At 39.0% G+C, this 25825-nt stretch overlaps 1 protein-coding gene across 1 annotated transcript in view; it reads left to right on the top strand.

Moving 5' to 3' along the window:
- CYP7B1 (cytochrome P450 family 7 subfamily B member 1) overlaps positions 1-25825 on the top strand; it is a 337341-nt gene that overhangs the window by 297289 nt on the left and 14227 nt on the right. Inside the window, exon 5 of the mRNA XM_073631707.1 lies at positions 3702-3880. Within this exon, the coding sequence (XP_073487808.1) occupies positions 3702-3880 (179 nt within the window). The remainder of the gene's footprint in view (positions 1-3701; positions 3881-25825) is intronic.

Here is a 25825-nt window from a genome sequence, read left to right as displayed (position 1 = left end):
GGTGCAGAATGGAAGGCTTCCCAAGCTACCCAGCTGGTCTGTTAGTAGCACTTGCCTGTGTCTGCTGAACTATGAAAAGTGCAAGCAGAGGCTGCAGGTTTATTGTGATCCTTTTAAACGCACATTGTTTCACATTTTTGCGGCGCACGTACAATGCCCTTTCTGTTTTGTATTTTTTTTTCTGTTCTGTATTTTTTTTTTTTTTGCATTGGTTGACAGACCTAAATAAGTCCCTCTGTCCTTTGGTGATCATAATGTGACTCATTACTGTTGTCAGCTAATAATTATCGGCATGATTGCTCAAAGCTACAGCCAAGCTCGTCTTCCGCACATAACTGGTACTGGAAGGTGAAACAGATTTGTCATTTACGATCTTACTGCTAAGCCACACTTTGTGCTCTATTATTGTGATTAACTTCTGCATAAGATATGCTTACCCAATTGTCATCTGTGATACTGCGCTGGGCACAGACTGCCACAATCCCTGGAAGCATGTCAGCCAATACGATGAGCCCGCGTTACCCCAGATATAAAATGCGAACCAGCTATTTTGCAGCAGTAGCTGGTTCATATATAAAAATATACATATACCTCTTTTTCTTATTTCTTTTCCTCCAAGCCTCCACCGGATTCCTCGGGTAAATAGTGTTGCTGCATATGTCAGCTACCATTTCTAAACATAGACTCTGATTGCATTATCATCTTCATATTTTTAGTATGGTAGACAGCAGAAAAGTGGAGGCTGGACCACTCATTTGTACCGTGTAAAGTTTTTTGTTGCCAGAGCGCTGCCAGTTGAAATTTATCGTGTCAGGTGCCTTGTGGCTATCCACAGTAGAGGCCATATTCTGGAACCAGAGTCGTTTCCCTGGCTTCGTCACCAACAAGCCGATTTGACTCTGCCTGATTATAGTAACGAAGGCAGTCCAAAAGAATATGCACAGACTCACTGTACGTCACATTGAATCACAGCGCTGGCCACACAAAGCTGACCGCAGCCTCATTTCTTTAGACAAATGCACGCTTAAGGAAAAACCTCCTGCAAGAAAGCATCCAAGGCCACTTTATTTGCTATGCATGCTGCAGCAGATTTAATTTTTACTGAAAGAGCATTTGTTATTATCTTTTTCAGATGCCTCCTGTATGTTGGAAATCTACAGTCTAACCTTTTGGTTAAAGGAGTGCAGAATGCTTCGTGAACATGTTGCTTTTATTTATTATCTTAAATCACCTCCCGCTCACTAGCTGTTTTTTTTGAGAGAATGGCTTTATTTGCTTGATACTGTTCTAAAAGCTCATTATTAGAAAAGATCAAGGCCCATTATGGCCCCAATATAAGCTGGTGGAGGAAGAGTCAGATTTGATTACAAAAAGAGAGATGCAGATTTAGACAGCAGCTACATGCTGATATGCCTGCGATCATAATGATTTATGCAAATTATTCATACCGTTCCCATTGGGATTTCTCCTCAAACTGCCAGGATAAATTGCTGGAAATTACCCATAAAATCTGTCGCGCTAGGAGCAAAAGGTGAAGGCCACTGGGAACGCAAGGACATTCGGCTTCTAGATCAGTCTACAACATGCTGTTTGTGTGTGTAAATACATTTTTCCCATGCACAAATAGTTCCTAAAAACAGGGGCATAGCTACAATTATTGCGGTCCCATGGCAAAACGATTATAGGGTTTCACAGCTTTCTAACATCCACATGCATCTTACTAACTGGCTTCAGGCAATACTGCAGTTCTGACCAATATGCATTATATATATATATATATATATATATATATATATATATATATATATATATATATATATATATATATATATATATATATATATATATATATATTTATTTATATATATATATATTATTTTTTACTTGGCTGTAGTACCATCTCATTCTTTTCAACCCCAGAGTGGTATGTTAATTCCCTCTGCAGTGACCTTGGAGTGGTTGCTTTGGGTGCAATTGGGAACTAGTTAAATACTAATATCAAGTAATGAAAAAACCTGAAACATTAAAGTGAAAGTTCACTAAAAATCTAACTAAGGCTAAACCTACACCCACCCCCATTCTAAGCCTATCCTATCTACCCTATGAAAGAAAAGATGCTCATACTTACATATTCTGAAGCTGCTCCAGTCCGGTCATATGATCAGGACCCGGTCCCAGTGTCGAGGGGAGCAGAGAACAATGGATGCCCCATAGGAAGCCTATGGGTGACGTCACCGCACAGGCATTTGCAGCTGTTGTCTACGATCTCTTCTCTTCATTGAAGCCACAGCTGAAGAGATCATGTGACTGGACCACAATGGCATCAGAATAGGTAAGTATAAGTGTCTTTTCTTTCACATGGTAGATAGAATAGGCTTAGAATTGGGATGGGAGTAGGTTTAGCCTCCACTTTAAAGTATCATACCAAAAACAAAATCAATCTCTCTCCCCACAAACTCTAGGCATGCATAAAATACACACATTAATGTAGCTCCAAAACTATTTATACATTATTATTTATTTTTTTTTATTGCAAGCGGTGTAAATACCAGAACTTGGCCTGGTATCGGCCAGTTGAAGTCTCTTTAGAGGAAGGTTGGTGTGCAAGTGGAGGAAGCAATACAAAAAAGCCAACCAGTTCATGTGCTGATGAGCAGCTTGCTGATAGGAAGAGAAAGCAGTGTGACAGGAAGATGAGCTCATCAATGTGCTGCTTCTCCTTTCACTCCCCAGTGGTGGCGGGGGGGGGGGGGGGGGAGGGCTGTCTCTGCATTGAGCTGGGCTGTTGTTTCATCTTTTAATTTTTTAATTGACTATTATTTTTTATCTTTCTATTTTTGACTGTATTTCTGCTTTAACCTGATTTCTAAAGCCTAATGAATATGTAGAGCCTTCCCAGCATTATTTAATTTGTATGTGCAAATGAGATATTATAACTATATATGTAGAATTATTAATAATAATAATAATAATAATAATTCAGAATATGTGCTCATTTGTGCTTAAAATACACTGTTTTGTTTTTTTTTTTTCTTTAATTATATTTTTACCCTTAAATAAAACTTAAAGCAAACTTCTCACAAAGCTTAAAACCCAGCCTTGCTGGTCTTCAGTAAACCTCTTGTATGCTGAGAATTGGTATCTGTGGTATGCCCCTTTCTTTTCACGTTGCATAACTGAGCCCCAAACAAAGCATTATCGGGAAGCAGTGGAGAAGTACCAGAACTTGGCAATGGTGTAAAAGAGTGGAGGCACAGTGCTAAGGGTAAATGTAGCTACTGGATGGTAGCTAGCACAAGGTTGTAGGTGTTTTTTTATTTCATATGATGACTTTGCTATCTACAGAAAGAAATGCCTTTTTAACTTAAATCTACCAAATGTACTAAGTTTTTGTTCTTCCTAGAGTTCTCCTTTAAATTACTCCAAGCTAGATAAATATAATTTTTTTTATCATTTCACAAGCTGTCGGTGTCAAAGCCACTAACTGCAATTATTGTATATTTAGTGAAATGTATAAGAGGTAATTGGGGATTTTTTATGGGATTTAAATGTTTGCTGTGTATCAATTTTGTACTTTCTGTGCCAAACATGCACTTATGTTAATGAGTCCACTGGAGTTGTCTAGGCAATAGCAATAGATTCTTTAAGTAAATCATACTAAAGTAAATCAACATCACAGTTCTGTTTTTCCTTTCTCCCAGGTAGTGCTATCAGTGAGTCACTGCGCTTGTGCTCCGCATCCATGAACATACGGTTGGTCCAGGAGGATTTTCAGCTGGAACTTGAGGTTGGCCAGACAGTGAATCTCAGGAAGGGTGATTTTGTGGCCCTTTACCCTCCAACTCTGCACAGAGACCCTGAGGTCTTTGAAGATCCCGAGGTAAAACTTCCTACTGATCTTGTCATCATTCTCCTGGCACAGCGTAGTTTCTGTGCATTTGTTTTGCTAATGCTAGTCTTTCTTCTGGAAGTAATAAGCCTACTTCCCATCACAGCTTTTTGTATTGTAGGCCCTGCAGGTGAAAGGCCTTGTGGCTTGACGTAAAAGAAAAAAAAAATAGAATGCTGGTCCTTTCAAGAGAAATGACAGTTGCACATTGAATAACAGAAACTTGAGGCTAAATTTGTGCTGTCTGTGCCACTAGATCATTTTATAGCTTTAGAAGTAATAGGTGGTGTCCTAAACTGTAAATAATGACCAACATTTATGTGCCCGCAAAACATCCAAACTCCTTTCAAAGCATTAACCATTGCTAGTTGGTTTTTACAGATGATTTAGAGAAAACATTTAAATATTCCTATGGTAATTGGGGAAAAGGTTTCTGACATTAAATCATGAAAATGTGATAATTCTTATTATTAAATGAAATTTCAAATTATTAAATTAAATTATAATATATTTTGAGAGCTTTTATGGGTACAGACAGTAATGTTAGATATGGATTGTGTGTTATATATTGTTATAATAATAGTTTACATGGAGCTTTGTAGTCACTGTTGAGTACCTTGTTGCACTGAGTTAGTTTTATTGAAAAGCTTTTGATTTTTGGGCACTTAAAGCAGAGCAAACATAGCATGAGGTAGTGGTAATTAGTCAATAGTTATGAAGACATATTGGCTTAGTTGCTAATCGTCCTTTTTTCATAGAACTTTCACCCTTTTTAAAAATTGCTCCATATCCACCCATGTTCCACAGAATGTGCCACCAGTCAGGGGGCATTACTAAGTCACCATTGCAGGCAGCATATGAGGCTAACCAACATTTTTTTTCCTATAGCTACAAAGTTTCCTCATTTTTTTTGTGAAATGTATGAAACCCTGTATTTTATTTTTACGTATCTGAGATTCATGTGGCTCATCGCAGCCTCACATCTAGTTTTCACTATCTGAACTGATCCATTAGTGTTATATGTTACCATCAACTAATAACTCCATATTTTGCCAAAATATGTTATATACAATACATATGCATGTATATTTAAATCTTTTGAAGAAAAAATATTATTGCACCTGCTGAAATTTGCCCAATACCTCAATATACCATTGAAATCCTTGGCAAAACTGATAACTAGAATAATTAGTTATCAGCTTATGAATTATGGCTGTTCTTTGTAGAGCTAAATGAAAGGGGCCTAGTAACTGCACCATGTCTAGTACAAGATATTCGATTTTTGGTTCTGCAGAACATATATTTGCTTTATGCACAGCAACAACTACTGGATAAAGGGAAAATCCATGTCTGTAGAAAACCAAAGGATGTCACATTGTATCTATTTTTGTGTGATTCGGACTTACCTGTAGTGACATACACAAGAGGAAGGGAAGCAAGGACATAGCAACAGGGGTTGCAGAAATTTCAGACTCAGCTAGGCCTCTGTTCCTGGGGGACCCACAGAGCCTACCAAGTCTATCCAAGTCTCCATCCATTACCATTGATTTAAGCATGTGTGCAGTTAAATTGCTTTTCCTGGGGGAAAGGGACACACTGTGCAAGATGGAGGGAGCATAGAGGAGATAGGAGAGTTAGGTGAGAAGGAGGCATTATACAGGTCTTTTACATACAGGAGCTAATAACTTATGACATTAGCTGCTGGGATTGGGATTGTTTGGAGTCTGGATCAGTTGATAAAGGATTGAGGCTCAATGGCTTTGGTTGATATCTTGCAGAAGGCCCAGCTGTGTCAAGCTACACCACTAAGGTCAAACAGGCACAGTGGGCTTGACATTTTTCTTTATCTCAGGCACTTTTAGAGCCATGTGGACCCCACAAACTGTGTTTTCACACAAAGAGGTTCAGTGTTTGCTCTATTGATGTTTTCTCTCACTGACTGATATACAGTGGTTCCTAGAGTCCTTCTTTAACCCTGTTTCTAAATAATGTTTTGTGACTTAATACCACCTGTCAGATTCATATGTGGCTCATAAGAGTAAAGGCTTTTCACAAAGCAAAGTGAATGTTCACATCTCTTAGTAAAAAAAGGTGACACTGCAATCATTTTTAATACCCAAAAGTGTACAAGGAGGGGAAAAAAAACATATTTCTGCTTACGCATACATGATTAAAGTGAAGCTACAACTTATCTCTAGGGAAAAACTACAAAGATCCTGCACTTATGCCACTACTGTGGTGTTTCTACTCCAGGCTGCTAGCACTGTTAACCATATACCCCCTTATCTATATAGATAACAGTTATTTTGTGATTAAAAATAGTAAAGTGCTATACTTCCCCCTATACATAAATACTGTGCTCTTTTAATCAAAGTAAAAAATGCGAAAAATCATATATGATAAATAATTTAATATTATATTCATATTAATATTATTAATATAACACTTTAATGTGGTAAGTATCCAGTGAAAAATCATACAGTGAATTCAAAGTCCATCCAGTGTGTCCTTTATACTTAAATAAATTATACAAACCACAAATAAATGTCTCTAAACAATCCAGTGCTTCCTCATCCAAATCTCAATATGCGTTCCAGCAAACCATGCTCAAAAAGCAATGTGAATGTATATATCTCTTAGTAAATAGGGTGGACCTGCAATCATTGTGAATACCCAATAGTGTACAAGGGAATAAAAAACATATTTCTGCTTACAACATACACAAAATTTATGATTGAAGTGAAACTACAACTTATTTTCTAAGTTTGGTGAAAATGCAGTTTGCAAACTGAACATAAACTTTGTTAATTAAACAGTTTTGATCCCCTTTTGTAAATCAACCCCAGTGAATTTCTAGAGTTAGATGAGAGGTATTATTTGGCTCAACATGCTCTGGAATGGGACACATTTGGATAAATAATCATATACTGTATTATATGTTGGTATGAAAAATATTATCCATGTTGTTTGGGTTGACAGAAAATCAATGCAAAGTCAACCTTCTTTCTTTTTACCTATAGTGGCATATCCACAAGTAATAAATGTGTTGCACATGTGGAGCCAGAAAAATCCATGTAATGCCCCTTTATTGCATACATAACACCTTTAAATTAAATTAAACCTTTCCTGAGAAGAATGTGGGGACTATAACAGCTGATCTCCTTTTGAAAATGTGAATTGTCTGTCTGTCATGCTGACCCTCTGACTTCAGTACTTTCTTATTTACTATCTCAGAAAAAGTATGCACCATGGAAAATTCATAGTAAAGTCAAAAGTCCTTATCTGACAGTATTCTTGTTCTGCCTGAACATTGAGGCCAGAGGGTGAGCATGACAGCTAACATTTTAAAAGGATGTCAGCAATGGCAGCCTCCATGTTTCTCTTGGAAAGGATCTCTTTAATTTGAGTAGCCTAATTACATACATGACAATAGAGGTGATGTCATCTTATGTTGCATAAGATGTTGTCCTCACAGCAGCTTAGGTGCTTTTTAAATTCCTGTAAGTATATTCACTGAACTACAGCATGCAGATTAATGTGGTTTTGTGTTCATTATACATTCAATACACCTTCAAATTTATATAAAAAAAAAAAACTGTAATTACCTTTATATGATTTCGTATTAGCCTTTGGCCTCCTTCAGTTTGTGTGCAGCAGAGCTCATCCTGGGAATGAAAGGAAAATAGCATACTAATGGAGGTGGAGAGAAGAGAGTTACAGAGAGATAAGCAAACCAGTCTGCTGCTTCTCCTTTCACTGTCCAGTCACAAGCTGAGGAAGGGACAAAACCTTTAAAGAGTAACTCAACTTTTATTGAGAAAAAAAACATTCCCCTATGGGTGATCTATGTACATTGCAAGGATTTTAACCTCCCTGGCAGTATGATTATTTCAGATTTTTGATGCTGAAAGCGGTACAAATATTTTGCATGAAAATTTGGCGTTCTACATTGTACGCCTGTAATTCTTAGGAATAACGCACTCAAATCTGTCCAAACAAGAGTCTAGTAGACATCCCAGGTATGATAAAGTTTGAAACATGAAATCATAAATGATAATATAATAAATAACTATAAATAATTATAACAAATAATAATAGAATAATAATAAAAATTATTCAATAATGTAATCAAATCAAAAACCATGAAATTTGCTCAGTTACAGAATTGTCGCTGTCATTACTTTCAGTGTTTGATGACGGATTTCCCCACAAATCACTATCGCTCAATTCTGCAAGTGATTCTAATTTATTATCTCTGCTTTCTAGCTGGTCTAAAACTGCTTTTGATGTAAAAGGACGGTTTTAGTTGCTATGGACAATCTCCAGTTTTCAGGCAGAGAACAGTATATATAATATAAAAGTGTATGTAGGGCACTGGACAAATCACTAGGGACAAAGGGGATGTGAAATAAATCAATACAGTAATGTAATCTGTAAGATTACAGTGTACTGTATATGTATTGTGTTTTTTACTTTTTGAATTTGGCGCCGTTCTCCATCCTTGTGCGTCGCAATTCTCGCAGGGAACAGAGCCCAGGGCTGTAATAGATCAAGCGGAGGACGGCTCGCACACAGAGCGGGGGGGACATCGCAGGATCCTGGGGACAAGGTAAGTTTGCTGTACCTGGATTCTGTGATGCGATCCCAAGTGTGGCTCGGGCGTAACTGTTTTGGTGCTGAAAATCCACCCTGAGCCAGACTCGGGAATACCATCAGGGAAGTTAACTAACTTTCTTGCAGAGTCATACCCTTTATTGTTATTCTGAAGAAATCTCTATTTGTTTATCTGTGCCCATATGTGAGTCTAATGGGAGGGGTTTCATAATTATCAACCAGCTGCTGCACCTGTAGGGCTCTAAAGAGGAAAATGTCAGCATTTACATCCCTTTAGACATGATTTCCTATTGGGAGTATCTTACTAACCACTTAAGGACCAGCCCCATTATGGAATTTAGGTGTTTACATGTTTAAAACAGTTTTTTTTTGCTAGAAAATTAAAATTACTTAGAACCCCCAAACATTATATATTGTTTTTTTTCTAACACCCTAGAGAATAAAATGGTGGTCATTGCAATACTTTTTTTCACACCGTTTTTGCGCAGCGGTCTTACAAGCGTGCTTTTTTTTGGAAAAAATTAACTTTTTTGAATAAAAAAATAAGACAACAGTAAAGTTAGCCCATTTTTTTTTATATTGTGAAAGATAATGTTACACCGAGTAAATTGATACCCAACGTGTCACGCTTCAAAATTGCGCCTGCTTGTGGAATGGCGTCAAACTTTTACCCTCAAAAATCTCCATAGGCAACGTTTAAAAAATTCTACAGGTTGCATGTTTAGCGTTACAGAGGAGGTCTACGGCTAGAATTATTGCTCTCGATCTAACGATTGTGGCAATACCTCACATGTGTGGTTTGACCACCGTTTTCATATACGGGCGCTGCTCACGTATGCGTTCGCTTCTGCACGCGAGCTCGTCGGGACGGGGGGTTTTAAAAAAAAAAAATTTATTTTTATTATTTATTTTACATGATTTTATTTATTTTGACACTGTTTTAAAAAAAAATTGCGTCACTTTTATTCCTATTACAAGGAATGTAAACATCCCTTGTAATAGAAAAAAGCATGACAGGTCCTCTTAAATATGAGATCTGGGGTCAAAAAGACCTCAGATCTCATATTTACACTAAAATGCAATAAAAAAAAAAAAAAAAAGTAATTGAAAAAAATGACATTGAAAAAAATGTGCCTTTCAGACATATGGGCGGAAGTGACATTTTCACATCGCTTCCACCCTGCAATGTCATGGAGACAAGTGGGCGCCATCTTAGCCTCACTCGTCTCCAGGCACAGCAAGGAGACAGGCGCGATCGCCTCCGCCACTACCGATGGCTCCGGTAAGCGACGGAGGGCACCGGATCGTGGCAGGAGGGGGGCCCCTCTCCCGCCACTGATAAAAGTGATCTCGCCGCAAATCCGCCGCAGAGACCACTTTTATCTGAAAGCTGACCGCCGCATGAAAACCGGGATACTGGGGTTATGGCAGCTAGCTGCTGCCATAACAACGATATCCGCCGCTAAACTTAGGACGTACATCAGCGTGCGGCGGTCGGCAAGTGGTTAAAAATGACATTTTTGGTGCCAAAAAATCTGACTTGTATCTTAGTGCAGACTTCTGGGAAGATCAGTGAGCCAATCACACAAGCGGGAAATGATGTTTCTGGAGGGGGGGGGGGGGGGCGTTCTGTACACCATCTGTGTACAGAACATCTCCAGGTAGCCATGTTGCATTGCATTTTACAGAAAATTACAGCGCTGCAAATTGAAAAGGAAAGAGTTGGCGGGAGTTTCAAAAAAGTGAAAAAAAAACAATACACATACAGTACACTGTAATGTTACAGATTACAGTACTGTATCAAATCATTTCATATCCCTTTTGTCCCTAATGCTTTGTCTAATGCCCTGCATGCAGTTTTATATTATAAACACTGTTCTTTCTGCCTGGAAACTTGAGAATGTCCATGGCAACTAAAAAGTGTCCCTTTACATCAAAAGTGGTTTTAGACCAGCTAGAAAACAGCGATAATAAATTAGAATCACTTGCAGAATTGAGCGATAGTGATTAGTGGAGAAATTTGTCATCAGACACTGAAAGTGATGACAGTGACAATTCTGCAACTGAGCAAATTTCTGTGTTTTTGATTTGATTACATTATTGAATAAAATTCATTATTATTATTTTTGATAATTAGTTATAGTTAATTATTATATTATAATTTATGATTTTGTGTTTCAAACTTTATCATACCCGGGATGTCTAGTAGACTCTTGTTTGGACAGATTTAAGTGAGTTATTCCTAAGAATTACAGGCCTACAATATTCAATTCCAAATTTCCATGCAAAACAATGTACCGCTTTGAGACGCAAAAATCTGACATAATCATACTACCAGGGAGATTAAAGTAGAGTTGCCCTATAAGTGTTGTTTATCTGCAACAGAGGAAAAAATAGATTTCCTGCCCTGCCATGCAAGACTATGCTGTGTGTGGCAGAGGTCTGTCAATATCAGGACTGGATGGACAGAAAAATAAATAATTTGGTAGATTAAATAGTTTTCATAGATATTATTTTATTTATTTATAACAGGTACTTATATAGCGCTATTTTATCTGTGTATATATCTGTTGCCTGTAAGTCAGCTTTAACATATAGTAAGTTAAAATAACAGTTTAGATTTCACTTCTATAAAAAAAAATAACTGACAAAAATAACAAATTGGCAACAAATCAACCTCCTGCTATGCATATGAATGCTATACTACACTAGGTGATTAAACTTTGGATCCAGTCAAATCTGAAACAAATGTAAGAAAGAAGCTTATCAAGATTCATACATCTGTCACTACGACTTTACTGTTGCTTATGTTTGCTGCAATTTTATTTATTTTTTGATACAAAATCCTACATACAGAACAAATATTAACAGCATGTACAGAGCGAAATTCTTTATGGTCACTGAGAATGTTCATAGACATGTTATTCACGTTTGTATAGACACTTTTCAGGGAGACAAACTACAAGATTTTGGGGAATGTTCTACAGTAATAGGCAGATTACATAACCATCTGCTATCATCTTTCATTGAGTTCTTTCTGGTTCTCTGAAACAGCAATGAAATTGGCACGATATTTACTGACATCTGATAGTGGAAGGAAGGGGAGGAATGTGTAACACATAACTGACCACTCATTAAATTAATCTCTGATTGGTTGGAGTAAAAAGAGTAGTTGGCTCTGAACAGAAACCTCAACTAGGTCAAGGAAATGCATGCTGAGATTTTGCGCTTATTTAAAAGAAAATATCATATTATTTTTCAAACCAATGTTCCCTGCGTTAACTAGAGAATATTCAAATAGCGATCTAGTCTTTAACTTGTGGAATGTAATTACAGTGCTGTGTAGAGCAAAATGAATCAATGTAAAAAGTTTTTACATTTTAAATTCTTACTGCCATTGATGAGGTATCAGCAGTGAAAAAAAAGGCTTTGGGGTAAATATGTAATGACCTGTTGAGCGCTGTTCTGTCCAGGAGTACTATAAGCCCAGACGGACTCTGGCGGTTATTTACGAAAGGCAAATCCACTTTGCACGACAAGTGCAAACTACAAGTGCAAAGTGCACTTGAAATTGCACTGAAAGTGCACTTGGAAGTGCAGTCGCTGCAAATCTGAGGGGGGACATGCAAGGAAAATAAAGAACAGCATTTTAGCTTGCACATGATTGGATAATAAAATCAGCAGAGCTTCCCCTCATTTCAGATCTAATGCTGAGATTTACAGCGACTGCACTACCAAGTGCATTTTCAGTGCAATTTCAAGTGCACTTTGCATTTGTAGTGCAAAGTGGATTTGCCTTTCGTAAATAACCACCATGGAGCCCTCCAGGGGGGTATGTTGGGGATGGCCTAGGCTCACAGGGAGTGGGGTGGATGACCCTGGACATCACTCAACCAGGTAGAAGACTGCTACTGGATCACAGAGCAGTGTATGTGTCATCTGCATAAGCACTTGACTCAACTACTTTAACCCCGGAAGGTTTTACCCCCTTAATGACCAAGCCATTTTTTGCGACATAGCACTGCGTAACTTTAACTAACAATTGTGGGGTCGTGCGCCGCTGTACCCAAATAAAATGTATGTATTTTTTTCCCAAAAATAGAGCTTTCTTTTGGTGGTATTTGAACACCTCTGCAGTTTTTATTTTTTGCTCTATAAACAAAAAAGAGCAACCTTTTTGAAAAAAACAAAACAATGTTTTACTTTCTGATATGAAACATATCAAATAAAAAAAAAAAAATAAAAATAAAATTTCTTCATCAATTTAGGCCAATATGTGTTCTGCTACATATTTTTGGTAAAAAAAAAAAAAAATCCCAAATAGTGTATATTGATTGGTTTGCGCAAAAGTTATCACGTCTAAAAACTAGGGCACATTTTTATGGCATTTTTTTTATTTTATTTTTTTTTTACTAGTAATGGCGGTAATCAGCAATTTATAGCGAGACTGCGACATTGCAGCGGACAAATCGGACACCTAACTGACACTTTTGACACTTTTTTGGGAACCAGTGACATTATTACAGTGATCAGTGCTAAAAATATGCACTGTTACTGTACTTATGACACTGGCAGGGAAGGGGTTAACATCAGGGGCTTGCTAACTGTGTGGGGGATGGTCTGACTGGATGAAGACAAAGATCTCTATTTTCTTCCCTGTCAGAATGGCAATCTGCCTTGTTTACATACGCTAGACCCGCTGATTGGCTCCCCCTGTCTAATCAGCACGTGCCCCCAGTGTCTATTGCACTAAATGACGTACAAGTACGTAGTTTCGCACAATGGAGCCGACCTGCCGCAGTAATCTGCGCTAGGCGGTTGGCAAGTGGTTGTTTATATTTTACACATTTCCCCTTGCCTTGTGGCTAGCTTGTTGTAGTCCCATTCATTTTTAATTACTCCCCAAAGCACTAGGGCAATGCAGTTCCAATGCACATGCGTTGCAGTACGAAACAATGCACAGTAGCATATACTGGGCTTTATGGTGCTCTTATTTACAAAAAATGGTGCATGTCGATTTATTTTAGACCTTTTGGTGCATTGCCAGGACATTCAATTGAATGGACTGCCTTAGGGGTCAGTTTACTAAAGGCAAATAGACTGTGCACTTTGCAAGTACAGTTGCACTCAGCAAGGGCATTTGCTCCAGAGCTTAGTAAATAAGGTGACACTTCACTTTGCAAAGAATATCCAATCGCATGCAAGCAATATTTGAAAAAAGCAGCATTTTTGCTTGCACACGATTGGATGATGTAAGTCAGCAGAGCTTCACCTCTTTACTAAGCTCTGGAGCAACTGCACTTGCAAAGTGCACAGTCTACTTGCCTTTAGTAAATCAACTGCTTAAAGTGGTATTAAAGCCTCCACTAAATACAAATACAAAATTATTGACAAACTATCCACTTCACATGTACCTGTACTGATTTTTAAAAACATTTCAAGCAGTCACTAACATTTTCTATAATATTGCTGGAGCAGCCTCCAGCTTCTTTTGTGTGGCCTTCCAAGCTTCCACATCTCTATGGAATGTTCCATCATTCATAGTGCATTTGCACATGCGCACCTGGTGTAACTTCATTCATGCTATTCATCTGGGCTGCCTGTGCATGTCCAGCACAGTGTGTGCACATATGTTGTGAGTACACATGTAAGGGTTGCTCTGGCAGGACCATGCAAGTCAAAGCATCACCCTTACACTGGAAATCAGTGTCAGAGGGCAGGACACCCCCTTTCTCCCCAACAGGGAGATTCTTAAAATCCTTTCTGCATGTAGATTGCTTCCCTGTTTTTCTTTTGCCTGGCATATCATAGAAAAAATGGCCGCCATTGAGTTCTTGCATACATCTCTCATTTTTTAATACTAAAAACTAACAAAACTAGAAAGGTTTGTAGATACAAATTTTTGCCGGTTGAATAGTGTTTTTGCTAAGGTAGGGTGACCTGCAGGGTACCATACTGGGGGCAATGGGTAATTATATAACTAACTGGGTATAATGAAAAAGTAAAGCAGTGCCTCTTGAAAAGTGTTATCCAAGTTCTATGAAAGATCTGACTCATATAAATGAATTTGTTCATTCCTTTGTCTTTCTCATCACATTGTAAATGTTGGGACTTTTCATGCATTTTAGAAGCAGCGTGACTTGACTTGAGGGTAATGAGGAGGAGGCTGTAGTAGGACCAAGGTCAAAGTCAATGGTATTTATTTACTAAAGGAGTAGCAAAGTAATTGTTCACTGAGCTTAGTAAATACGATGAAGTTTGGGTAACATTAGTCATTCAATTATGTGCATGTTAAAATAAGTTTGTTTTTTTTTAAATTTCCCCTGCCAGTGATTATTTTGGGATATATATACTGTATATATAGAGAGAGAGAGAGTGAAAGGAAGTGTGGGAGGGGCCTAGGTATGTTGAGGATCACATTGAGGAGGAGCTACACTGCCAAAAGAAATGTAAATGTTAGAGACTTTGGCTTTCCTTCGAGCATAGCTGCCCCCAATGGAAACAAGGGAGAAGAGGGTGCTTCCTACAAGTAAGGTGTGTATTGATAATATACTGTAAAAAGACTGTGGGGACACTTGTTTTCTTTAATGAAGAACTGTTTTTGAAATATGACTCAAGAAATATAGGCCACGATAAAGAGTTGAGAGGTTGGCCCATGGGGCTTCTCAGTGTTAGCTGAGCACAGCTTGTATGTGCTGGTTCGCATACTCACGGGGGTGACTTGGGACAATCGGTCCTTGTGTCTGAAGAAAATTACCTGGGATGGTAGAACCTCCTTTGTGTCTCTGGAAGATGAGCATGGGGACGGGGATGTGGTCCCTGTGCCAATAAATGGCTCCCAGTGTCTGGACCTTATGACAATTCTGACCCCATAGTACTGGAATAAGAGAAAACACATTGCCAGTTTCAATGAGTAGCAGATGTGGGGGTATCTCTAAGGGGAAAGAAGCCCTCTTCAAAAATGAACAGTCTGCTCATGTAGTATATGAACATCACCGTCTTAGACTTCCCACCCTACTGTTACTGAAAAGATGAACAAGCCTTGTGACATGAAAAGATGAATGAATCTTGCAACATATCAATCACCACTGATACCTTATTTCAACAAGTTAAGAATAGCCAATTATTCCAATGGCTGGTGCCATTTTCTCTTCCAACCTGATACTTCTTTTATGGGTTGAATGAATAGCAAAGGCGAACTGTAGAACGCACATACATTTCAGAAATTATTTTTGCCCTGAGATACCAAAAGCTAGATAAGTCTAGACCCCACTCGAAATGTTCTTTATATTGACCATAGGAGCTTAGGGAAGTGATTTACTAAATAAGTGATATTCATTCTTGATGGACTTGTGGATGTGTCAGACAACCACTTGTGCCAAAGCTACGATTTTTTTAAAAAATTGCCTTGCACTCATTTGGGTTTTTTTCATAAATGACAGGTTTACTTTACTATATACTTCACTATAAACATTACCTTTGGAGTCTTTATTGAATGCTATCACGCAGGATTCTATCTTAAAGGTTCCCCAGTTACACGCATAATAAAGATACAGTATTTTCTTCTGTTATTTTAGGATGCACATATCTGTTTGTGCTCCTAATCATATCTGCTCCCATAATTAACCAGGATTATGATTTTCATCAAATGTTTCACATAACACACTGCATTTTCGAAGTCTTTAATCTCTGTTTTGCTTATAGGTAATTTTGTAATTGCACAAATAATATAATCTGTTTTGCATTTAATTATAAATTCATGATTTAGAATTAACCTTTAACATATATGTATTGTGTAATCAACTATATTTATCACTGTTTTCAGCTTTATCCTGCGAAAAAGGAATGTATACTAAATTATTAACCATCTGTCAGCCTAGAATGTTCCTAATACTGCAGTCCGTTAACTGGAACCAGTGGAATATGATACAGCTGCCTGAGTGTACTTGCCAAGTGGCTGTATTTCTGTAGATGTGTATTTTCTCAGTGACAATCTGTAAATTAAAGGAAAATTGTTTTACAATACATTTAATTATGGCTTATACGTTAAATGTTTCTAAGTTTATACCCTTCACAGTAGTGGCCGGCGGTGCATCCATAAGGGCGCATGGGTGCCACCCCCTCTCTCCAGCCACCCCCTCTATGACCAATGACTAGATTCATGCATTGCCATAGGCTCTAATAGGCGTCAAAAAAGGTGACCTGTGAGCGCCATGCTTGGCGCTCGCAGTTCACCCAGGTGTGTTAGAACAGCGAATGAATATTCGCTGTTCTAACACTGAACCGCCTCTCCACCGCTCGGGTCTGTTACCCGTCACCCGATTGGCTGAAAGACAGGTGCTGTAATTGAATGCCTGACGGAAGGAGAGGATGGGAAAAGACACATGAAGACACCACTAAGAGGACACCACTCACAGCCATCACCCGCTGCCCTACCAAGACAGGGTAAGTGTCGGGCAGACGGTGTGCGGGCTGGGGGGTCACAGTGGCAGCATTCGATGGGCAGAGTGGCAGCATTTGATGAGCACAGTGGCAGCATTTGATGGACACAGTGGCAGCGTTCGATGGGCACAGTGGCAGCGTTTGATGGCACAGTGGCAGCCTTTAAAAGGCACAGTGGCTGCAATTGATGGGCACAGTGGCTGCAATTGATGGGCACAGTGGCAGCATTTGATGGACACAGTTGCAGCATTTGATGGACACAGTGGCAGCATTTGATGGCACAGTGGCAGCCTTTAAAAAGCACAGTGGCTGCAATTGATGGGCACAGTGGTGGCATTTGATGAGCACAGTGGCGGCATTTGATGGGCACAGTGGCTGCGTTTGATGGCACAGTGGCTTCAATTGATGTGTTTTTTTCAGTATTTTTCAGTTTGTTTGTGCCCCCCAAAAATTTTGAGCACCAGCCGCCACTGCTTCACAATAAGACTCATAGATTCTTAAAAACTCCCCTAAAAAAGCTAGATATTAAGGATTTGATGGAATGTAATAACTAAGAAGGTCCTGCTTCAAATGTTCTAATGCCGCGTACACACGGTCGGACTTCCGAACGGTCTAAACTCCGTCGGCATTTCCGACGGAGAGATTTAGAACATGTTCTATATCTGAGTCCATCGGAAATGCTGACAGAAAAAGTGTGATGGGGCATACACACGGTCGGAATGTCCGACCGAAAGCTCCCATCAGACTTTTTCTGTCGGGAAGTCCGGCCGTGTGTACGCTGCATAAGGCTGGCCATATACTATACAATAAGATTGCACATTCTCCCTAAAGTGGTATTAAACCCAAAAGCAAACATTTATTGTATTATAGCTTACCATTTCTTGTGCTGGCTGCATTATTTTTTTTTATTTTTACCACTTGCCTACTGGGCACTTTTCCCCCCTTCCTGGCCAGGCTAATTTTCAGTTTTCAGCGCTGTTACACTTTGAATGACAATTGCGATAATTTTCACACTAGCTTTCTTTTGGTGGTATTTAATCACCACTGGGTTTTTATTTTTTGCTAAACAAAGGAAAAAAGATTGAAAATTTTGAAGAAAAAATGAAACAAAAACTTTTTCATAGTTTGTTATAAAATTTTGCAAACAGGTAATTTTTCTCCTTCACTGATGTGCACTGATGAGGCTGCAATGATGGCCACTGATGAGGCGGCACTAATGGGCATTGATGGCAACTGATAGGCTGCACTGGTGAGCACTGATGAGGCAGCACTGGTGGGCACTGATGAGGCTGCACTGATAGGTGGCACTGATGGGCACTGATAGGTGTCACTGATGGGTACTGATAGGTGGCACTGATGGACACTGCTAGGTGGCACTGATGGGCACTGATAGGCACTGAGAGGTGGCACTGCTGGGCACTGATAGGCAGCACCAATGTGCAATGGTAGGCAACAGTGATGGGCGACACTGATGAGGAGGCACTGATGGGCACTGATTGGCAGCACTGGTGGGCACTTATTGGCAGCACTGGTGGGCACAGATTGGCAGCACTGGTGGGCACTGTTAATAATCAGTGCCCCGATTAATAGTGTAGATGTCCCTTTTAGAGGAGCCGGTAATCGGCTCTCTTCTACTCATGCTGTCAGTGTGAGGAAAGGAGTGCTGATGATCAGCTTCTATTTACAACCATGATCAGCTGTGATTGGACACAGCTGATCACGTGGTAAAGAGCCACTGATTGGCTCTTTACCTCAATCTGTGATCAGCAGTGTCTTCCGGACATTGTGATCACGAAGCGCGCTGCCTGTGCCCCGCAGCGGTTGTGAGGCGGGCGCAATCACGGGGGGCCGTCATATGACAGCCTACCAGAACTAGCCGTCTGCGCTGTAGCCATCATTCAGCTATAGAGCTGTTGGCAAGTGGTTAAGCTTTCTTTCTTTTATTTTCATCTAGTGATGCAGCCAGCAAGTCTGTTGTTTAGCAGGGGTGCTTACAATGGCGGCACAGTGGTGTAGTGGGTAGCACTCTCATCTAGCAGTAAGAAGGGTCGCTGGTTCGAATCCCAACCATGACACTACCTGCCTGGAGTTTGCATGTTCTCCCTGTGTCTGCGTGGGTTTCCTCCGGGTACTCCGGTTTCCTCCCACACTCCAAAGACATGCTGTTAGGTTAATTGGATCCTGTCTAAATTGGCCCTAGTATGTATGAATGTGAGTTAGGGACCTTAGATTGTAAGCTCCTTGAGGGTTTAGGGACTGATGTGAATGTATAATGTATATGTAAAAGCGCTGCGTAAATTGAAAGCGCTATATAAGTACCTGAAATAAATAAAATAATAAATAAATGATCAGTTTTTATTTTAATTCATGCAAAACCTTTATGACAAAAGGAAAAAAATGTTTGCTGTAACTGTTAATAAAGTGTGACCTAGAGTCCAGCTTCAGTTTGTTAGTATATCTAATCTTCTAGTCCATCTAACATGCCCCTCCCCCCCAGACTGACAATGCTGCTGTCCAAAGGTGCCCCCTGAGCTCCTTCATCCAGAGTGGGAGCACTCAGGAGGTGTATTACCACATCACCAGGTGAAAACAGAGGAAAAAAGCCTGAGAAAAGTAAACTAATGTAGCCACCACATCTAATGATTGGTAATCTGCAATATATTATATTTTTTGGTTATGGGTTTAATACCGCTTTAGGCCTCATGCACATGATACAACTGTTTAAGCATCTGCTTTTCTAGACTTTTTTTATGCGCATTGTCGCGTATATGCATTTGCGCATTTTCTCACAAATGCGCAAAAACGTATTCTCGCGTTCTTCTTCTGCACAGCATGTAAATGACCATTTGTGCGCATGAGGCAGAAATTACTGACCAAAAAAGCAGATTTTTCTATTTTTTTTCTTCCCTGAAGAATGCACGCGTTTGTTTATGCTCCTGTGTGCATAGGCATATTAGAATTAATGGGCTGTATTTTAGCTCGGTAAAAAAAAAACTGTACTTTTTAAAGCTGCAGTGTGCAAGAGGCCTTCAGATATTACATAGACTGTGTAGTGAAAGAGACTGCCTTGATATTACTTGAATGGATTATATAGGTTTGTCTTTTTTGTAACTCTTGTTGTATCTGATCACCTGCACCATCTTAGAAGTCATTTTGTGCCTACATGCATGTCAGTGACTGCTGAATGTTTTTTCCCCAGGGCAGGTTTTCTGGTGGTGACATTAATGGAGGTCTGGTGGCACATCCACTTGTAGTTTTGATTAGTGGAACGTGTGATAGGGTGATATCTCAGGAGAACTATGAAACAAGGACAGAGCATTGTCAACCTATAACAAAAAGTGCCTGAACAATGACCATGGCAGTATCACAGGGTATTATTTTAAAGAAAGCTGTATTAACCTGCCGATACATCCACTCTCATTATTAAAAATTATTAAAAAATATTTTTTAAATTACATTATCATTAGACTTGTGCACTGCCATTCATAAATTCGTACATTCGTAAATTCATACATTCGTAAATTCGTACATTCGAAAATTTGTACATATGTAAATTCATAAATTCAAAAATTTGTACATACGTAAATTCATAAATTCAAAAATTTGTACATTCGAAAATTCGTACATACGTAAATTCAAAAATTCGTACATTCGAAAATTCGTACATACGTAAATTCATAAATTCAAAAATTCGTACATTCGAAAATTCGTACATACGTAAATGCAAAAACTCTAAAATTCTGAAATTAGAAAATCCGAAAATTTGAAAATCTAAAATAATAACTAACTATAAATAACTTAACTAGTACTAACTAATAAATTATAGGTATTGGAATTTCCTTTCAAATTTGGCTGTTAGTGAACGAACAAATACGAATTTATCCGAAGTTACGAATTATCCAAAATAATGAATGCTGCATCAAAACAAATGGAATGGAATCAAATTAATGATTATTAATAATAATAATAATAATAATAATAATAATAATAATAAAATGTTTTTATTATTATGTTATTTATTATTATTAATTCATTAAGTTCTATTCGTTTAGATATGGCATTCTTTATTTCAAATAATTCGTAACTTCGGATAAATTTGTATTAGTTACGAATTTGTCAAAATTAGTTAAATAACAAATTTGGAACAAAACGAATTGCACATGTCTAATTATCATGTAAGGCTTCATGTACATGGGACGTTGTTCAACCTCTCCTGAACAATTTAACTTGACAGCTACAAACCGGCATCCAAAAAACGGCCGTTTAACCACGTTTACATGACGCGTTTAGTCGTGTTTAGCTGTGTTTGCGTCTAGAAGCATTTGAAAAAAATATTTTTCTTTTTTTTTTCAAAATAGCCAAAAATCAAAATCGCCTGTAAACGAAACGTGGCTAAACGCGAGTTACCGCGTTTAGCCTCGTTTAGCCGAGTTTGGTGTTTGAAATGCCCCTAAACACAGCCTCTGAACGCATTTTTTTGGGTTCCAAAAAAAGCCTCTAAACACAACTTGCCTAGAAACGATTATAAACGACCCATGTACTGTACTGTACATGTACTGATAAGATAAAATAGAGCAGGGTTCAGGAGCAGTTGAAAAAAACGCCCAACCTCTCCTAATCATCCGTTTACCAGCAGCAGTGTACATGAGGCCTTAGAGCTTATATGAGATTTTAGTGATTGGACTTACTGTATACTTCACAGGCTTTGGCAAGAGGCACTTGAAAAAAGTGCTCTACGGTGATAAAACAACTCATCACTGACTACTATAACACTGAGGATGTTGAGTCATACTAATCCCACATCATGAGGGCCTTCTGTGATTCATACCACATATCTAAAATAAAACATTTCTTTCCACTAAAGTCTCAAGCTATAATTAATAGAAGCTTTCAGTTCGTCCAAGTATAATTTGTGCTTACAAGCATAACTAAACCCAAGGACAAAAATTATTTGGAAGTGATGGCTGCATTCATTTTATTTATATTTTTCACTCAAAATCAATGTAAACTACTATTATCCTCCTTTATCTTCCTCTTGTATTAAAGATGAAGAAAGGCAAACATATTTGAAGTATGGCCTGGGTGGCAGCCATGGCTCCCTCCATAGCTACAGCAAGGGGAGGGGGGAATGCGTGTAGCCACCCAGGTACAGGAAGTATGTTACTGTATGTGTAAACTTCCAGGTGAAAATAAAGGGAAAAAAGATGGCAAAAAATAAAACTAATGCAGCCACCACATCCAAGGACTAGTGATAAGCTGAAATATATTGCAATATTGTTTTTGAGTGGGGTGAGTCTAGGTAAACAGATATTTTAGTTATAGATAGAATCTGGTAGGTGAAGTCACTTGCTATTTTCTCATACTTCCGGATAACCCCCCCCCCCCCGTCATAGCTGCCAACTGTGGTTCCCCTTGAATGTTCCATAACCCATCCACCTTTGGGTGTTACAACTTCTCCTTTATCATTCTTCATGATATTGAATACATTATAAAAGCAAAAGGAAGACTGGCAGTGGCAGCAGGTGGAATTTTTTTGGGGGGGACGGCAAACACAATGCCACTGACCCCCCCCCTCTGGTTGGTCGGTTTGTCGCCGGCAGCTTCCCCTGCTCGGCGGCCTCCTGTTCTCCTGCTGTTCTCCTGTGGCCTCCCGTTCTCCGGTCATCATGGTGGCGGCAGCTTCCGTTTCCTCCCTTCTCCTTGGAGGCCAATCAGGAGTCTTCTCTTTTTGGCCAATCAGAAAACGGGTCTCACACCCGCTTCTGGTTGGCCGGATTGAGGATAAGTGTTTCAACAGCGAATATTCATTCATTGGTGTAACACACCTGGGTGGGATCGGAGCTCATCCTAATCAGGTGCTTAAAAATAAAAAAACCTGCCACTGCCGCCAAAAGGCTGGTACCCCCCTGGCACCTTACATATTAATAGATAACTCACTCTCAGTAAAGCACAAATGAGTTGAAGCTTTGTTGACTTACCATTGTCCCAGAACTTTAAAGCCTAGTACATACCACTAGTTTTTTTTTCGTTCAACCCAGCAGGTTGAACGAAAAAATTCCTGACAGCAAAGATTGGAGCCACTGTACCAAAAATCCAATGTCAGTACAGTGATCTCCCCTGCTGAGCTATTGTGTACTGACAGTGGGACAGCCATTGGCTGAGAGTGCCGAGCAGGAGCTGGTTGGCAGACATTCTTCGGTCATGAGCCTCTGCAGAAGCTGGCTGCTGTCAGATCAGCTGTCATACACACGGGCCAAATGTCGGCCATTTTCTATTGAACCGGCCGATATTCGGCCCGTGTGTACTAGGCTTAACCTTTGTTGCTTATATACTATGCAATTTACCAACAGCTTAGTTTTAGTTATAAACAAGTAGATCTTAAAGTGTATCTAAACATAAGAAAAAAGTATAACAAATCGCAGTTTACTATTCCTTAGATTTGGTGGCTGCAGTGGTTTTCTTTTTCAGGCTTCCTTCATTTTTTGGGGGTGATCCTCCCTGTACCACATTTCTTGTCCTAGGGTGACCATGCTCACTCTCCTATACTGTATCTGTGAAAGAGCAAAAGAGCAATGTTGTCAACCTGGAGCAGGATGTGTGTTAGGACCACAGAACCCCTCGCCCTCTCCTATTTTCTGTTACACAGGGCAGAGATTTTCTGTAGTCCACAGGGAGAGTTATCAGCTCACAAGCTTTCCAGCAGAGTCAACAGTTTTGTTTTTTGCACTTACTCAAACAGATATAGCAAGATTCTTTAATTTGTGTACTCTAAAAGGGAGCAAATAAGAGAAGTTGATTGTTTAGATTTACATACACAGTAAACTTCAATCTTTAAAAAGTTTAATTAAATCGGGATCTCCAAACTTTCTAAAGAAAGGGCCAGTTTACTGTCCATCAGACTTGGGGGGGGCAGACTGTGCCCAGTGGGCGTAAACAATGCCAGATCTTTGGTATTAGGGGGAGAAATAGTTGGGTGTAGTTGGAAAGAATTATGCCCCATTGTTGGTGTCAGTAGAAGTAATAGTACCCCTTTTTGGGGTCAGTAGAAGGAATAGTGCCCCATTGTTGGTGTCAGTAGAAGGAATAGTACCCCATTGTTGGTGTCAGTAGAAGGAATAGCACCCCATTGTTGGTGTCAGTAGAAGGAATAGTGCCCCATTGTTGTTGCCAGTAGAAGGATTAGTGCCCCATTGTTGGTGTCAGTAGAAGGAATTGTGCCCCATCAGAATTGTGTTGAAGATATGAATTTGTGAAAGACCTGAAGAAATGTGAACACTTGTGTGGAGAAGGGGAATCCTTTTGTTTTAAATCCATTTTGGGTTCAACTGCTACTATTAAAACTACATCACTATTTGAAAAGTAAAACTTCTTGAGATAAAGTACATAAGGAGTTTTAATATATACATAAGCAATTTTTTAAACTGACTTTATACAGGTAGGTGTTGGTTAAAACCTTTTTTTTAAAAAAATACAACCTCAAATCTACAGTAATTTGCATATTTTAAGCAGGCATAAAAAAAATATGTATTTTACAAATATTTATTACTTGAGGCTCCTACAGAATCTGAAAATATCCTTGATTTCTCTTATCAGATTATGCTTGTCACCGTTGAGGTAAAATAGGGATTCTGGGGATAACTTTTGAAAAGAGTAGAGGCTGTATACAAAGTAAATGTTAATAAAAAAAGGTTAAGCTGTGTTCACTTCACCCAGTTCACACTTGTGCGATGCGGGAAACCCTTACGATTCAGTACCAGTTCTCGCATCGCACCTGAATTGCACACTGGTTCACACTGACATCTGCGAACCGCTGGGGGTGTCAATGTAACGTTAATGACACATCCCCCCCCATCAGTTCGCAGATCGCAAAGTGAACTGCCAAATGGTGCAGCAATCAGATTGCATAAGTGTGAACACCCATGCGATCCGATTCCAGTGTGAACCAAAAAAATGGTCCTACACCATCTTGGTGCAAAAAATGCAATGCGACTTCAGCCATATAGTTTGTATGGCTCAATTTTCATTGCACAGACATCGCATGTGATCTGCACAGCAATGCGGTGCAAATCACATACGTTGTCTGTGATCCAGACCTTACACATGATTGGGTATTGAAGGTGAACAAAGATTTACTGCATTTACTTAGAATCACATTGGAAAGCCTCTACTTGTTTAGTAAATCTACACTAATGGAACCTCCGTTTGACAGGTAACAATTTTCTTTGGACAGTATGAATAAAGTCTTTGAAGGCACAGTGGAACAGGATAGAATATTGTTAAGAGCATTTACAACGTTATAGTCCTACCTGTAAATCTCAAAATGATCAGGAATCCAGAGTTGAGCTTTAAACTATAATGTTCAATATTATTTCAATTTCTTTTTAAGCTTATATGTTTTTAAACGTAGGCTGTATATGTGTTTTAACTATATGTCTACAAACTTTGTTTTACAAATAAACACTCAATACAGGTTAGCCTAGGTTCACATTGATGAGCTGAACCCATTTTGAAGTGCAATTTGAAGGAGCAGCTTCAGTGCGAGTTGACGTGGATCAGATGTGATTCTAATGCATTTTTCATGCGATTTGGATACAGCTGTGATCTTTCTTGCTTTTCTCACAAGAAAAGTAAGAAACACAGCTAACACTAGCAGAAAATGTACAGGAATCATGTTGCTCTAGGACATATATGCTATCTACACGTTTCCATTCATGTCTATGGAGCTACAAATCGGACCACACCACACTAAAATCGCACTGGACCTTTTTTGAGATTGCATCTAATGCACATTGGCTTCCATAAAAACGAATGTTACTTTAAATGTCATCCGATTCCATATGTTCTGGAACGCATCAGAAATTGCATCAGTGTGAATCAAGA

Source organism: Aquarana catesbeiana, linkage group LG05, assembly GCF_042186555.1.
Source record: "Aquarana catesbeiana isolate 2022-GZ linkage group LG05, ASM4218655v1, whole genome shotgun sequence".
Lineage (NCBI taxonomy): Eukaryota > Metazoa > Chordata > Amphibia > Anura > Ranidae > Aquarana > Aquarana catesbeiana.
The sequence above is the reverse complement of the archived record's forward strand: the minus strand, read 5'-3'. Positions and strand labels throughout refer to the sequence as shown.